This window comes from Dicentrarchus labrax, unplaced genomic scaffold (genome assembly GCF_905237075.1).
Source record: "Dicentrarchus labrax unplaced genomic scaffold, dlabrax2021, whole genome shotgun sequence".
Classification (NCBI taxonomy): Eukaryota; Metazoa; Chordata; class Actinopteri; family Moronidae; genus Dicentrarchus; species Dicentrarchus labrax.
In genome coordinates, this window is record NW_026136713.1 from 15,674,996 (window position 1) to 15,689,154 (window position 14,159).

Consider the following 14,159-nt stretch of genomic DNA (forward strand, 5'->3'; position numbering starts at 1 on the left):
AACGTACGTCTGACGTTTTTTTTTTTAAATTTCAGCGGTGAAGCGTTTGTTGTTGTGTGTCATCGGGAGCTGCGCTGCAGCCTTATCGAGCCTCTTGGAAATTCAGTATTAGTTGCAAACGCTGGACTAAAAAAAAAAAAAAAAAATGTCTTTCTCAAGAGCCCCTTTGAAAAGGTTCAACGAGAACGTGGGTAAGTAACGTTCAAAAAGCTAGCAGCTAGTGTAGCGGTTAGCTTATAAGTTATACAACGGTAAGTAACGTAAGCAAACGTTAGCTGACATCCGCAGGTCATTTCTAACGTTAACTAAGTTAGTTTGTAGATGTTACGCGTTATCTGTGCGGTAGCCTGTTTGATTGAAGATAATAGAATCGAGTTAAAACGAAGCGAGCTAGCTAAGGTTAGGTAGATATTTAACGTTAAAGTAACTAAGAAGGAGCTTCAGTAACTTGGCTAACATTGTGCTATTGGCCGTAGGTTGCGCCCCAGCACCGGGGTCCTACGAGATTAAACCCGGGGACCTGAAGGGAGCTGCTTCCTTCGACAAATCTGATCGCTTCAGACTTGTTAAGGCTGGTGGGTAAATATGAGAAGCACAGTGTAACGATGGAAAATTAAACTAGTGTATAACTTTAACTGAAACATGACGTTTTGTGTCATTTCTTTTCATCGTGTGTGTCTCCAGCCGCTCTACCACCACCATCGCCCTCCAGAAGCGCCCTAATGTCACCTGTCCGTAGGACTCTGTCGGTGGATGGTCTTGTAAGTTGTCTTTTATTTCACCATGTAATACTGAGATGGCTCCTCACTAACAGATCTGCTTGTCCTGCAGCTGCTCCTGACATACATCTAACCCTCCTTTATTTCTTGTGAAAACATAGATGGAAGGCTCAAGTGTCAAGAAAGAGAAGAATTACATGACCATGGAAAGGAAGCAGCAGAAACTCTTGGAGAAAGAGGTACGCTTCATCCAAGAAACATTTTGTGCTATAGGTTTACTACAGAAAATCTACTGTTTCCTGTGTGTTTATTTATAACTTAGTAACTGGTAAATTGACAGACGTTCACATTGTCATTGTAGTTTGTACTGCAGATGTCGAAGTCATAACTTTTAACTTTGTTTGTTCCCAGATAAGGTCCCTAGTCCAGCAGCGGGGGGAGCAGGACCGTCGATTGCTGGCTCTGGAAGAGGAGATGAAGAAGGTGGAGGCCAAGCTGCTGGCTGCAGTCAGGGAGAAGACGGGCCTTGCTGCCAATGTTACCACCCTTGAAAGACAGCGGGCTGAGCTCAAGAAAATCAATGAGTTCCTAAAAAACAAGGTGTGCTTGGTATTGAAGTTTAGATTTAGGCTTTAGTGTATTTAGAAATCCCATCTTGATTATGCCTGGATGAGATGTGTGTTAGGTGCTAAAACCTTCTTTTATTTCTTAGCTGTGCTGCGTGAAAAGTGTGACTGAGTATGTGTTTTTGTTTTTTAGGTTTCCGCTGATACTACAAAAAAGAGAATCAATTCTCTTACAATGGAGTTGATGGAGGCCAGGAACACTCTGGATGCTAAAAACAAGGTGGGACTTCTTCTTTTCATTATCTAGTAAAATCCTTCATTAGTTTAATCCCAGCTAAACGTTAAGTCAGAGTTAATTAGCACATGAGCACGTTTGCAGTAGACGCTGATGCTTATGTATAGTGTGTGTGTGTGTGTGTGTGTGTGTCCAGGAGTTAAGTGTCCTGCAGATTAACACTGAAGGCCAACTGAAGTTGTTAGAAACTGACCTCCAAGCTGCCAGGGCTACTGCCACGGCTCTAAAGGACAGGAATAAAGACTTGGGTAAGATTGAACAGAACCTGAATGTGCTTAAAGGTTTAGAGAAATAAAAGTGGATAACCAGCAACAATAAAGTAACCAGGACTGTACTTTGACTTTTACAGAGGACCTTCATAAAGTGACCAAAACCCAGAACGAAGATCTGGAGAATGAGAACGCTAGATTGCATGGTGAGTACTGTGTATGGCTTGCTGTTTCCTTGACACACATTTAGTTGTACCCATAAATGCCAAAAAGTATCATCTCTGGGCTTGTTTCCTGGGTTTCTCAGCCTGTTTTATGCACATTGAGATGCATGTATGTCTGTATTATTGCCCTTGATGTACAAATAAACAGATTATAGGCAAAGGTGTTTCTGCCTGTGTTTACGAGTTTGCTCCCACCCATAATTGTTGTTATTTACCAGCTGTGATACGGGAGCTGAGGGAGGAGAACAAAGTCTTGCAGGGATACCTGGATACAGCCAATGACCAGATCCAGGTATAAACTAGGCCTATAAAAGCAAATCTTACAAAAGTGGACATCTGTCTTCCATTTGTAAAAATTATATTTTGTGAAATACTTTCTTGACCTGTTCGTAGGATCTCCGCTTAAAGCTCAGAGAGAAGACACAGGAGAACGCTGTTGCTGGTTCTCAGGTGGAGAAAGTAAAGTAAGGAAATGCCTATTAGATCGAGCAAGTTAGAGCTCATCTGTAGACCATCACATTAATTTGTCTTTTTTCCACAGGCAACTAGAGACTGAACTACTGCAGCAGTCTACTGAGCTAGAAAGCACCCAAGGCATGCTGAGACAAAAAGAGGAGGAGGCACAGAAGTTTCAGCAAGAGCTGCAGGCCTCAAAGGATGCTTTAATAGCGGTGGAGAAGCTATTGGACAACCAAATGCTGGAGCTTAAGTCTTCACAAAAGTCAGTGAGTGACATGGAGGAGCAAATTAAGTCGGCCAACCAAGAAATTCAGGACTCCCAAGCAACAGTTCGACAGCAGGAGGCTGAGCTTGCTAGACTGAGGGAGGTGCTCAGAAGGACGGAGAAGGAGCTGGATGAGAGAGTGGCACACCTTGAACAGAGATATCTGTTCTCTGAGGAAGAGAGGAGTATGTTCACCAATATTCTTTAACAATGTTAATTTAGATTGCAAAGCTAAATTGACGGTTATATATTGAGTATGATTATATGATGCATGTGTTGTGTGTGTATCTGTTTTTTTTTTTTTTTAGGTAAGGCCCAGGAGCAGGGCTTCAGGAGAGTGGAGGAGTTGAAAACAGAGATTGCTTTGCTAAAGGAGGCTAAAAGAGATGAGAAAAGGAGACAGATTCAGCTTGAGCAAGAACATGCTACTCTTACTGAAGAACTGGCAAAAGAAAAGGTTACACAGACGTTTTTGTCCTACATGGGACGTTCTTTTTAGATTCAGTGTAAAACCCCCTAAAGCTATAACTGACTCTTTCCTCTTTACTACAGGCACTTGTGGACTCCCTGACTGTGCTGGTGGAGCAGGAGAGAGAGGAGTCTGAGGAGCGGTTGAGACAGCTAAAGGAGGAGATGGAGGAGGTGCTGGGAGAGCTCGCTCTCTTGGAGGATCAGGAGCAGAGGAAGCAGGAGGTGGTGGAGAGCAGTCAGGAGGCCGTCCAGAGGCTGCAGGAGGAAAAGAGCAAGCTGGAGAGACAGCTGAGTGATACCAGGGCACTGCTGGAGAGGTAAGCAACCAAAACCCAAACATGTTGGCCGAAAAAGTATAAAGATAAAGTTTGAAAGTCACACTCATATCATCACTACACTTTTTTTTCTCTTCTTTGATTTGATGCCTCTGCCCGTGTGTTGCTATTTAGAGTCAGAGGCAGCTGGGAGCATGTCCCAAAAAAACACTGAGCATAAAGTAAAGAAAAATAATTGACAGGTTGCCAGTCCATCACAGGTTCGACACAGACAGTGGGTCACTGTCTATTTTAGTTTATGACCAATTTCACGTTTGCAAGTCACCTCACCACGTCATCTTTGGAATCTAAGGCGAACATGTGTTTGTTTGTTATTTTTGACAGTTGAGAAGGTAATAGTGGACGAGAAAAAAATAGTAGGCATGATATTCAAAAAAACATCCCGTGCCAAATTTCAGGCTCAAGATGACAGACCTTTGATGTGCTATGGCTGAAACAAAAAATATTTTTATTACCAGTGAATCTGTCAGTTATTTTCTGGCTTATTTATTTATCTATTATTACTTTAGTCTATGAGATGCCGTAAAGTCATAATTTCTCAGAGCCCAAAATGAATCCTTCAGAGGTCTTGTTTTGTCCAACCAATTGTACAGAACAAAGAGCAGAGCAAAACATTTTTACTTGTAAAATTATGATTTGATTTAAATTATTTGATTTGAAATGTTTTATTCATCACCAATATTGTTTCATAAATTACCTCTTAATCGCCTATTTTATTAAACAGCTAATTGTGTGGGCTCTGATTGCAAAAGAAGTCTGTAAAATGTATAAAAGCCCAAAAAAGTATGCTTGTATCATTTGAATTCTGTCTTTTGGGGTATTAAAGACAAGATACCTACTTTTAGCACTTCAAAACTGTGTGCTTGTGATTTTTAGTAAGAGCAATGATGTGGCAGCTTTCAAAGAGGAGCATTTTGCAGCCATTCGAGAACTCCAAGAGGCACAAACAAACTCACTGAGCAAGATGGCAGACATTGTTACAGAGCTGGAAAGGTGAGCACTCGACTGTTGCTCGAGGTATTTTTGGAGTGTCAGTTTGATTTGTGTTGGCGTTTAGCTTAAAATTCTGTCAGTTTGTAAGGTTCACAGACGGCTTGTCTTACTTTTCAGCACCAAAGAGGCTCTGAAGGAAGCAGAAGGTAGACAGAAAACACTAGAAGCGGAGGTGGAGACAGTGACCCAGCAGATGAAGGAGGAGATGGACAAAGTGGTTGAACAGAAAGAGGAGGAAATCAAAAGAGTGACGGAAGGGTTAGCGGAGCACCAGCAGAGACAGCTAGCTGAAGCAAAAGCCAAGGAGGAGAATTCAAGGTATCCTGCAAATTCACTTTAAGTCTGTGTTGAAGTAACCATCATATTTCTACCTTTTTTACTTATCTTTTTTTCCTTGACTTGATAGAATATTGCTGGAGGTGCAGACTCGCCTTGCACAAAAAGATGAGGAGATGACGGCCATGGAGGCCAGCCATGCCAGCCTGATCAGTCAGCTACAGCAGGAGCTACAGCTGCAGACAAAAGGAAGGGAAGAGGCGCTGGGGCAAGTAGAGGAACAGAGAGGTCAGAGTGTAACTCAGCTCCAAAATGAGAAAGAAAAGGCTTGGAAACTCCTAGAGGAGGTCAGCCAGGAAAAAGAGGAAATAATGGAACAGCTCCAGCGAGAAAGAGAAGAGAAGGGTAAAATTCAGACAGCCCTTCAGGAGGAGAGGGGAGCATTGGTGGTTGAAAGGAAGGACCACCAGCAGGTCAAGTCAGAGGTGCTCAGACTTCAGACTGAGCTTGAGAGAGTAGAGGAGGAAAGCAAAAGTCTTCTGTCTCAAGTAGAACTCAAAGACCAGTCCAGGCTTGCTCTTGAAAATCAGCTAAACAAGGCAGAGCAGGACAAAAATCGGCTTCAGTCTCGCCTGGATGAGGTTGAACAAGGGCGCTCGAGCTTCCAGGCCCAATTAGACCTTATGGAAGAGAAAACACGGGCTGTGCAGTGCGAGTTGGAAGAACAAAGACAAGACAGACGGGCTCTGCAGGAGCAGGTAGAAGTACTGACTCAGGAAAAGGTTACACTGCAGTGGGAGATGGAGGAGCAACGACAAGAACTCCAAAGACAAATAACTGAAGCACAGGAGAAAAGGTGAGGAAGATTGTATTTTATTTGTGTATGTGTAATCAGGTGTTTGTTTGTTTATTTTTATAGCGCATTTGAACTCTTCATTCCTTTCTTCCAAGCTCTCAAAGTTCAGAGACAGAACACTGGAGGAACCAATATGAGGAGCTGTTTGCGAAAGTCAGACCCTTCCAGGTCAGTCATTTCCACATCAATTAAAATAACCCAGATCATCTTTCATTAAAGCTCCTCTAATCAGTTTTAATCAGCTTGTAGTGACGAAACCACAGATAATTATCACCCAACTCTGCAGTTCCGATCAGCTTTGTGACCAAGATAGCTTTTTCAGGGGCAATACAGATACTGATTAAGGAATCCGGAAATCAATATTTGGAACTGATACACATTACAGTATAAAATAAAAATCTTAATGTCAAAAAATTTTAGAATAACCTGTAGGGCTGAGTATTGTTAAGAACCTCACGATTCGATTCGATTTTGATTCTTTAGGTCACGATTCGATTCGATATTGATTTAAATGCTTCGATATCGATTCAGTGCTGACTTCAATGACAAAACCGCTGTCTTTACCTCTGTGTACAGCTTCGGGACGGCAACTTCCGTCATGTGTTTGCATGTTGGTATGGCGTATCGTTGTTCGAGTGTGTATACCATCCTCTTAAGACCCCCGTTTTCCCACGACACTGTACGGTCGGAGGTCCTTACATATGAAGACGGCCACAGACTTCGTTATCTTTTGTGTGAGGGCAGAGTTTGGCGGCAGTTTGCAAAGGAAGGGTCTTTCGAGAGAGTCTGTTTTAAATCCACAGGTTTAGCCGCGGGTTGCTGCAGAGCATCTGCATGGTGTCGGCTCAAGTGGTTGCACAAATTTGTTGTGTTATTGCAGTATTTTAGTACTGCCTGGTATAGTTTACACATTACCTTACTTTGGTCTATTTCCTGTGTTCTGGGTTTACACTGGAATCCAAAATGACTCCAAACGTCTGCTTTTAAAGTTGAAGGTGCTGGGTTAACACTGCTGCTACCTGCTTCAGTTGCCATGTTGTTGTTGTTGTGTGGTCGAGTGCGGCCTCCATCCGTACAATGCAAATCACACAAAGGTGTTGCTCACCACGCCCCCACTGGCCAGGGGCTTGAATCGATTCAGAGGATTTAATGAATCGATATTGAATTGGGAAAAAATATATTGCAATGCATTGATGAATCGATATTTTTACCCACTCCTAATAACCAGTGCTGGATTGTACATTTACTCAAGTACTGTACCTAAGTACAATTTTTAGGTACCTGTACTGTACTGTACTGTACTGTACTGTATTGATTAGTATTAGTATTTCCATTTTATGCTACTTTATACATCCACTACATTTTGGAGGCAAATATTGTACTTTTTTCTCTACTATATTTATTTTATAACCTACTGGTTACTCGTTACTTAGCATTCATCTTATTAATAGAAAATATAAATGCATTCTTATAGATTAAGCTACCCAGCAGTATATTAAGTAATTACTGTAAGTATATTTTAATGCTAATACTTTTGTACTTATATGTATAACTAAATGCTGCATCAGAGAACTTTTGAACATTATCTTTAAAGAACTATTACTCATTCCATGCAACCAATCAGATAGTGTTGTGGGCGGGACAATGAGCGAGACTACACAGTGGTGACAACAGACCGAGAGAGGTGGCTGCATAACAGCGTGCTACTTTGGCTCTGATTTTCATTTTTAAATTATTATTTTATTGGCAATTGGAAAAACAATAAAAACTACGGCTCAGATAATTGGCCAGGCTGATAATCAGTCTATGTCTACTTGTAAAAAAAAAATGTTAGTGTCTCTGAGCTCATTGTTTTGGTTTTACAGGCTGCAGCTCACTGTTTTGATTTAATCAACTCTCGTCAACCTTGTTTCGAGACCCGGCTTGCCACCTAGTGGCCAGAAAAAATCAATTCATGCCGTTTTTAGTTAAAGAGTTTAGCTCTCAATGTTTATCTTGGTGTGTGCCCACAGGAACAGCTCAATGCATTTGCAGCTGAGCGAAATGCACTACTCAATGAAAACGGAGCAAACCAGGAGGAATTAAACAAGTTGTCTGATGCTTACGCTCGTCTGCTGGGCCACCAGAATCAGAAGCAGAAGATCAAACATGTGATGAAACTGAAAGATGAGAACATCTTCCTAAAACAGGTGATACATGAGAGCAGCACTGTCTGCTTCCCAAACCACACACATAGACGCACGTTTTGTCTCGAGTTCAAATGCCTGTCCTTAATCCCCCTGGCCCTGGCTGTGTGTGTAGGAGATGTCTAAGCTTCGGTCCCAGGTGAACCGGCAGAAGAGTGATCTGGAGCAGCTGAAGTCAAAGCTCCCTGGTACTCCTCGCCGCAAGTTCGATCCCAGCAAAGCTTTCCAACACGACAAAGAGAACAGGCAAACTGAAACAACTGAAACTCTTAAAGGTGAGCACTAACCTGACCTCACTGCAACACCCTGAACCTACTGTATATATTTTACCTGATGAAACTGTATATGTGGAAACCTAATTCTTTGTTTGTTTTGTCAGGAACTCATTATTCATAATGGAGCTCTTCTACCAGGCAACAACCGACAACTAATTGGCAGCCTAATTTAATTTCTATGGTTTGGTCTTTGGAATACTTACCAACCTCTTACTTGGATGCTTTTTAATCTGTATTTGTGCATTATTCTGTGTCATTATTATCAGTAATTCATGCTTCTTAAAAGTGTAAACTATATTCCCACATCCTGTTTTACAGCCTTTTGTGTCCAATTGTTACGTACAGAATGAGGTTTTATGTTTGTTTTGATTTTAAAAAGAAATGTTAGGAGCAGATTGTGTGTATGTGTGTGTGTGTGTGTGTGTGTGTGTGTGTACAGGACCAGTGAGTGAAAATAATGAGGAAATAGACGGTACACGCAATGCAGAGAATAAAACCGTAGCCATAAAAATGTGAGATACTTTTTATTGTTAAATGTGTTTTTAGAATTCTATCTGTGTAACTTCCTTAGCTTAGCTCTGTATGAATATTTCTTCTTTGTAAATAAAGACAGATTTTAATACTCTTAAACAAGTGTTACTATTATTTATTGACTCTTACTGACCCAAGTGTAAAAAAGGTTATGTACAAAGCCTTTTTTTTTTTTTTTTGCTTGGATCTTCTTGGCCATGTCCATCCTCATCCAGTAGAGAGCACTCAAGGACTGCAGCCACATGTCGGAGCGCAGCAAAAAGCTATTATAACCCACCCACACTATATACCAGCTACAAAGAACACAAATTCACATCTTTGCAGAGAGGGGCCCTGGGTTATGGGTCATGAAGCTTTATTTCCTTCGGTTGATAAGACATAGCCAGCAAGTATTGGGCCAGAAATTGACTTTTTACAAGCTATGAGTGGTGCTAGTCGTGGAGTGACGAGTCATTCGCAGTAGCCCTCCAGGTGGTAAATGCTGCATGGCTTGTGGCAGCACTGTTCCACAATGCCTCTCTTCACCTTGGGCTCCTTGTGGCCAGACAGAGCCTTCCACAGCCGTTGCTCCTGTCTGGCTCTTTTGGACAGGAACCCTTTGAAGTGGAGAAAGTTTCCATAGCCCTGTGTTAAGTCCGGCTGCTGCTGTGCAAACCTCCAGTTCTTCAAACTACCATTTAGACTTACCGTTTACACTTTAATGGAGACTTAATGGCTAGGTAATCTGATCTCCCCAATCCATTTAGTCTTGTTAGTCTTTACTTCAAGAGGAGATATGACGGAGCTCCAACAGAGGCATATAATAGCTTATACAAGTTAACATCAAAACATCAATGTGAGGCGGGTGATTCAAATAATGTGAGAATAACGAGGAATTTGGGGATTTCACAAGATTTGTGATTATTGGATATGCCACATCATAAATGTTGAAAGCAACAATAAGAAACAAAAGCCTGGCCACACCACTGAATTCAAAAGAGGCCGGAGACCGGCTTTGCACACTAATGATGGTTTGGACAGATACATAGATTTAGTTCAGGGAAGTTTCCAGCGTGTTGTCTCAAAACATTTTTCCTCCAGCTAGGATCCAAATTGGCATTCTCATTAGACTCAGTCTGAACTTTGAACATGGCAGGCAGAGACTACAGAAACACAAAGCCAGCCTGGGGTCTCTGGGCAATGTCATACTGTTCCTTTCTGAACTCCCACTATCAAGAGGACAATTAGAATTTTTGTTTTTACACAAGTTAAACAGAAGAAGTCATAACTGTTCCCACAGTGGCCTTACCGAGCAGATGTTCCAGGTCCCGCTTGTGGGGTCGGTTTGGACTGTAGAAGAAGCCCCGTTCTCCGCATACGAAGTAGAGGGCGTCAACCAGGTGAGAGCCACACAAGTGCTGGGCGGGGACCGAGGATGCCCCTGGAGAGTAAAGCACCAGCAGTAACAGCATGGACACCGCCCATGGTATCCTGGCCATAGGAGGGAGAGCTTGGAAAGAGCACAAAAAGAAAATCTCACACACACAAAATAGTACACATCTGATCTTTCTTTTTTTTTATTACGCTATGTTTCAAAGATAAAGAGCAAAAACTGAATCCACCCATCAGAGTTTAATACCTCAAGGCCAGATGGTTGAAAGCTAAAGGATGAAGTGATTTGATCAAATTTGATCAGACCTTTCTTGATAACACTCAGGCATTACGAGACCACTTTCTTTTAATAGCTTTCGATATAGATATTTTCTGATGTTCCTGTGAAATTCTACCGGATGGCTTCAGGCCTTGGGAGTATATTAGCTCAGAGACAACACTGAAGGCACGCAGCAATACCCCAACTCAAAACAAGGGCTTTGAAGTGAGCAGAAAACTGAACAGTTCTTTTTTTTTTTTTCATTGGAAATCCAATGCCGGGATGAAAAGCAGTGGTGAAGCAGGGTCTGCAGAAAAGTCATTGGATGATATTTGACTCAAATCTCAAAATCTTCCAAATCAGTGTGAGCATAAGCAAGCACAATCAAAGATTTAAAAAAGTGATGAGTGCAGAAATTTACATTTTGATGTGGTCTTCAAGCTGGTCTTTACTGGCGAGATGTGGTAATAATGCTTAAAATCGACCCAAAACTGAATGTTATCTTTTTCATGTTGGACATTTCATAGTTCAAATTTATAAACAGCATCTCAGGGATCAGCCATCCAAGGTTATTTTTAATGTTATTTCTACACAGGTCCTATTGAAGTAAATTGAAAATTGATTTTATTTTGATTCCTTTTGCTTTCCTTTTATCCCTAGGTGAGCCTTATTTTATTAAAGCACCATCTATTACAAGCTAGAAAGAATGCCTATGTCCCAAAATCATCATTGTGGACACTGTCAGTGTGTCCTCAAGGTCAGCCCCCACCTTGCTGTCCAGCTTAGCAGCTGTAGTGCTCAAGAGTGGCTATGATCTGTCTGAGATTACCGAATTGTTATTAGTGTTATTAGTCAAATCCCATTTGTGATGGATATTCTCCTGGGTTGGAAGTTCAGCTCCATTTTCAAGGTGAAAAACATATTTAGCAGTCATTTAGAAACTATATAGACCTTTTGTAGACATCTTATAGTGTACTGCAGATTATTGGATTGAAAATGAATCATTTTAACAGTGTCTTTAACAATGCACCTGTGCCAGGCATTACAACATTGGCAGAGCACTCTATCTGGCCCGCCACTCCTCTATCCCTCTTGGCTGTATGCCAGGCTGCTTGGCACAGCAGATTGGTTGAATTATAGATCTTGCCCGTGCTACTCTTTACTTTCATCCCTGGTTATTATACACATAAATTTTAAAAGTTGAAATCTTGAGGGAATACAGAGAAACTTGCTTACCTGTGTTTGAGGCCTCAGTGCAGCAGAGCAGTTGGTAGTTATAGATGAAAAGGGCCCAGGCCTTTAGGACTATACAGGTACAGAGAACATCTCCACTTGGCTACCTTGCCCCTTTATAACTCCCCACCTCCACCTGTCCTTTGTCAGGCTCAGCGGAAAACTCTAAGGTCCTCTCATTAACACCCTTACCTGTAACCATGTTGATCTGTTCTTGAGTGGCACTAAGTCATTTAACTGGAGTGTGGACCAACAGCAGTTTCGAGACAGAATTGAGAAGGGCAGTCACCTAGAGAGATACCTAATTTAACCCCCTGCTGTGTGATGACCTAACTGGCACAGTTCACACACTGACTGACAAACACCATATGCCATGTTCTGATCAGAGTGTAGATTAGAGGACTTCCAGGTTGGTTAGTGACCACTAGTGGTGTGTTTAAAACTGTATAGGCAGAATGCTTTTGACTGGGGTCACTCAGGACACCAATGCTTTAGTATTTTTAAAAAGCACTATTAAAACAGTAGTCATTAGAAATAAAATATTAACAAAGTCATGAAAAAACAATAAAATGATAGATATGATAGAATGTGAAATATGACAAAATGTATACTACTGAGGCCTGTGGGTACCCCAGTATATAGGATTAAGGTTAAGGAGGAGCTGTGTGCACAAATAATAGCCAGTAATTAAAAGAAATATATTTTGAGGGGGGGCTTTTATTGCTTAGAAAACGCTGAAGAGTGTCAGAAAAGGGGAAAAGAGAGAGGGGCTGACATGCAGCAAAGGGCCACAGGTCAGAGTTGAACCCACGGCAGGTGCAGTAAGGACCCAGCCTTGGTACATGGGGCACCAGTTCTACAGGTGAGCTACCAGGGCTGTTATCAGTCTCTTCCAAATGAGAAAAAAAAACAAAAAACAACTAGAGATTTCATAAAAAAATATAAATATATTCTGCCTAAAATTATTATCATGTCACATATAATGTCGAAAGAAACCCACAAAACTATCATGTTCATCATATGGTAAGTTTTCACTTTCCTGGATACATCGAGTACATGTGTTGGATAGTATGATTGTTACATTTTGTAACAGTTGTGCTGTGTTGGTGCTGATTCCTGTGCTATTTTCAATTTACCTTTTTATCATTATATGTGATGTGTCAATACTTACTGAGTAGGTCCTCCTTAAAAAATAATCTTAAAAAACTATTTTTCTCATATAAAGCTACTGTACAACAAAATGTAACATAAATGCAATTCTTTGGATAAAACATAGTCTCTTTTGTCTTCTGTTAAAGCTTTTTTTCTAACTCTTGTCATGTGCAGTAGCCGTTCTTTCTCATTTCAGTGTGCCTACGGTATCTAAGGGTAGGCCAAATGTAGACAAGGGGTGACACACTGTATAATTTCATCTGAAATGATTGTCAGGCCCCGAGGACGCAGCACAGCTCTGTACTATCACCTCTTTACCTCTGTGGTTTAATTTCACTTTTGATATCTATAATTGACACCAGGTCACTCCATGTGTGTTGTTGTAATGGAATGTCCCATAGAAGAACACGTACAATATAACATATGTGTATAAAATATGACATGGACATTTGTGAGTGTTTGCGAAATGTGTGGCTGCATCGTGGACAGTGAAGCTCTGACATTGTAGAGCCTTTTAATACTAAGTTGAACTGTCACACTAAAAATAACTGTACAAACCAGGAATTTGCTACTGCGGATGGCAAAAACTCAGGATCAGTTTTTAGCTTCAGGAAATTGAGGTGCATGTTCAGCTGAACTGTCCTAGGAACAGGACTAATGTAGTTTCTAAAAATGTTTTCACATTCCCTTTTTAGGTGTCATTGCAGCATAGAATTTAAATGTACTCACCAGCGGCATGCTCACCTTGAAAAAGATCCAGTGGTCAATAAATCCAAATGCATTTTAATAAATGAAATTTCTCAACCTGAAAAACTTTAAGAACAAATAAATCTCGAGGTTGAAAGTTTATTTGTGGTATTCTATGTGTGATGTATGCAGATCTATATTGCATGTTACTACATTTTTACTGTCTCTGCAAAGCACCTTTTTACAACATATTGTAGATAAATCTGTGTGTAACGTTTGCTGCTTGTGGTTGTATCTTTTCTACACATTTTTCACTGGAATCTTTCCACTAACAACACAAATGCCTAAAAAATCATATCAGGCAGATATGCCAACAAGGGTTGGCTTATACATGCTTTTTCTACACTTTGAAGGGGTGGGGTGCATTAAACTTGCATTCTGACCTCATACTCATCTCATCTCATGTTGATATTTAGTTTTGATCAAGAAGCTGAACTGACCGATAAAAATTGCAACATTACTGATGTATTAATGCTAATTTGTTGTCTGGTATAAGATGATGAGGTAACATACTGGTAGTAGAAATAGAATAAATAAAAAGCTGATGAAACATCTCAAATAGTTTATCCTGATATTATAAATTTGCTAAAATGCCCTTTTAAAGTAAAGATACATTTACATTCTGATGGACTGAACATCAACGGTTACATTTTCTCTCACTCCTGACTGTTGATTTATTATTATCAGCCTCTTTTATACTGTATGTTGTTATTTGATGCAGAAACCAGATGAAAAAA

General features: G+C 40.8%; 2 protein-coding genes across 2 annotated transcripts; one reads left to right on the top strand and one right to left on the bottom strand.

Moving 5' to 3' along the window:
• The first annotated feature begins 38 nt into the window (after positions 1 to 38).
• hmmr (hyaluronan-mediated motility receptor (RHAMM)) lies at positions 39 to 8,762 on the top strand. The gene is made up of 20 exons (XM_051420644.1): positions 39 to 191; positions 477 to 575; positions 685 to 761; positions 881 to 958; positions 1,131 to 1,319; positions 1,479 to 1,565; positions 1,717 to 1,828; positions 1,930 to 1,995; positions 2,232 to 2,305; positions 2,407 to 2,477; positions 2,555 to 2,922; positions 3,046 to 3,194; positions 3,290 to 3,525; positions 4,420 to 4,536; positions 4,654 to 4,854; positions 4,943 to 5,668; positions 5,764 to 5,836; positions 7,681 to 7,857; positions 7,970 to 8,129; positions 8,234 to 8,762. The coding sequence occupies exons 1-20, from the start codon at positions 146 to 148 to the stop codon at positions 8,248 to 8,250; spliced, it is 3,123 nt and encodes a 1,040-aa protein (XP_051276604.1). The 5' UTR covers positions 39 to 145; the 3' UTR covers positions 8,251 to 8,762.
• A 103-nt stretch (positions 8,763 to 8,865) lies between these two features.
• insb (preproinsulin b) lies at positions 8,866 to 11,613 on the bottom strand. Its single transcript, XM_051420319.1, has 3 exons — positions 11,527 to 11,613; positions 9,949 to 10,149; positions 8,866 to 9,256 (listed from the first exon to the last, which is right to left on the bottom strand). Exons 2-3 carry the CDS (start codon positions 10,136 to 10,138, stop codon positions 9,111 to 9,113), a joined length of 336 nt encoding a protein of 111 aa, XP_051276279.1. The 5' UTR covers positions 10,139 to 10,149; positions 11,527 to 11,613; the 3' UTR covers positions 8,866 to 9,110.
• Positions 11,614 to 14,159: the final 2,546 nt, after the last annotated feature.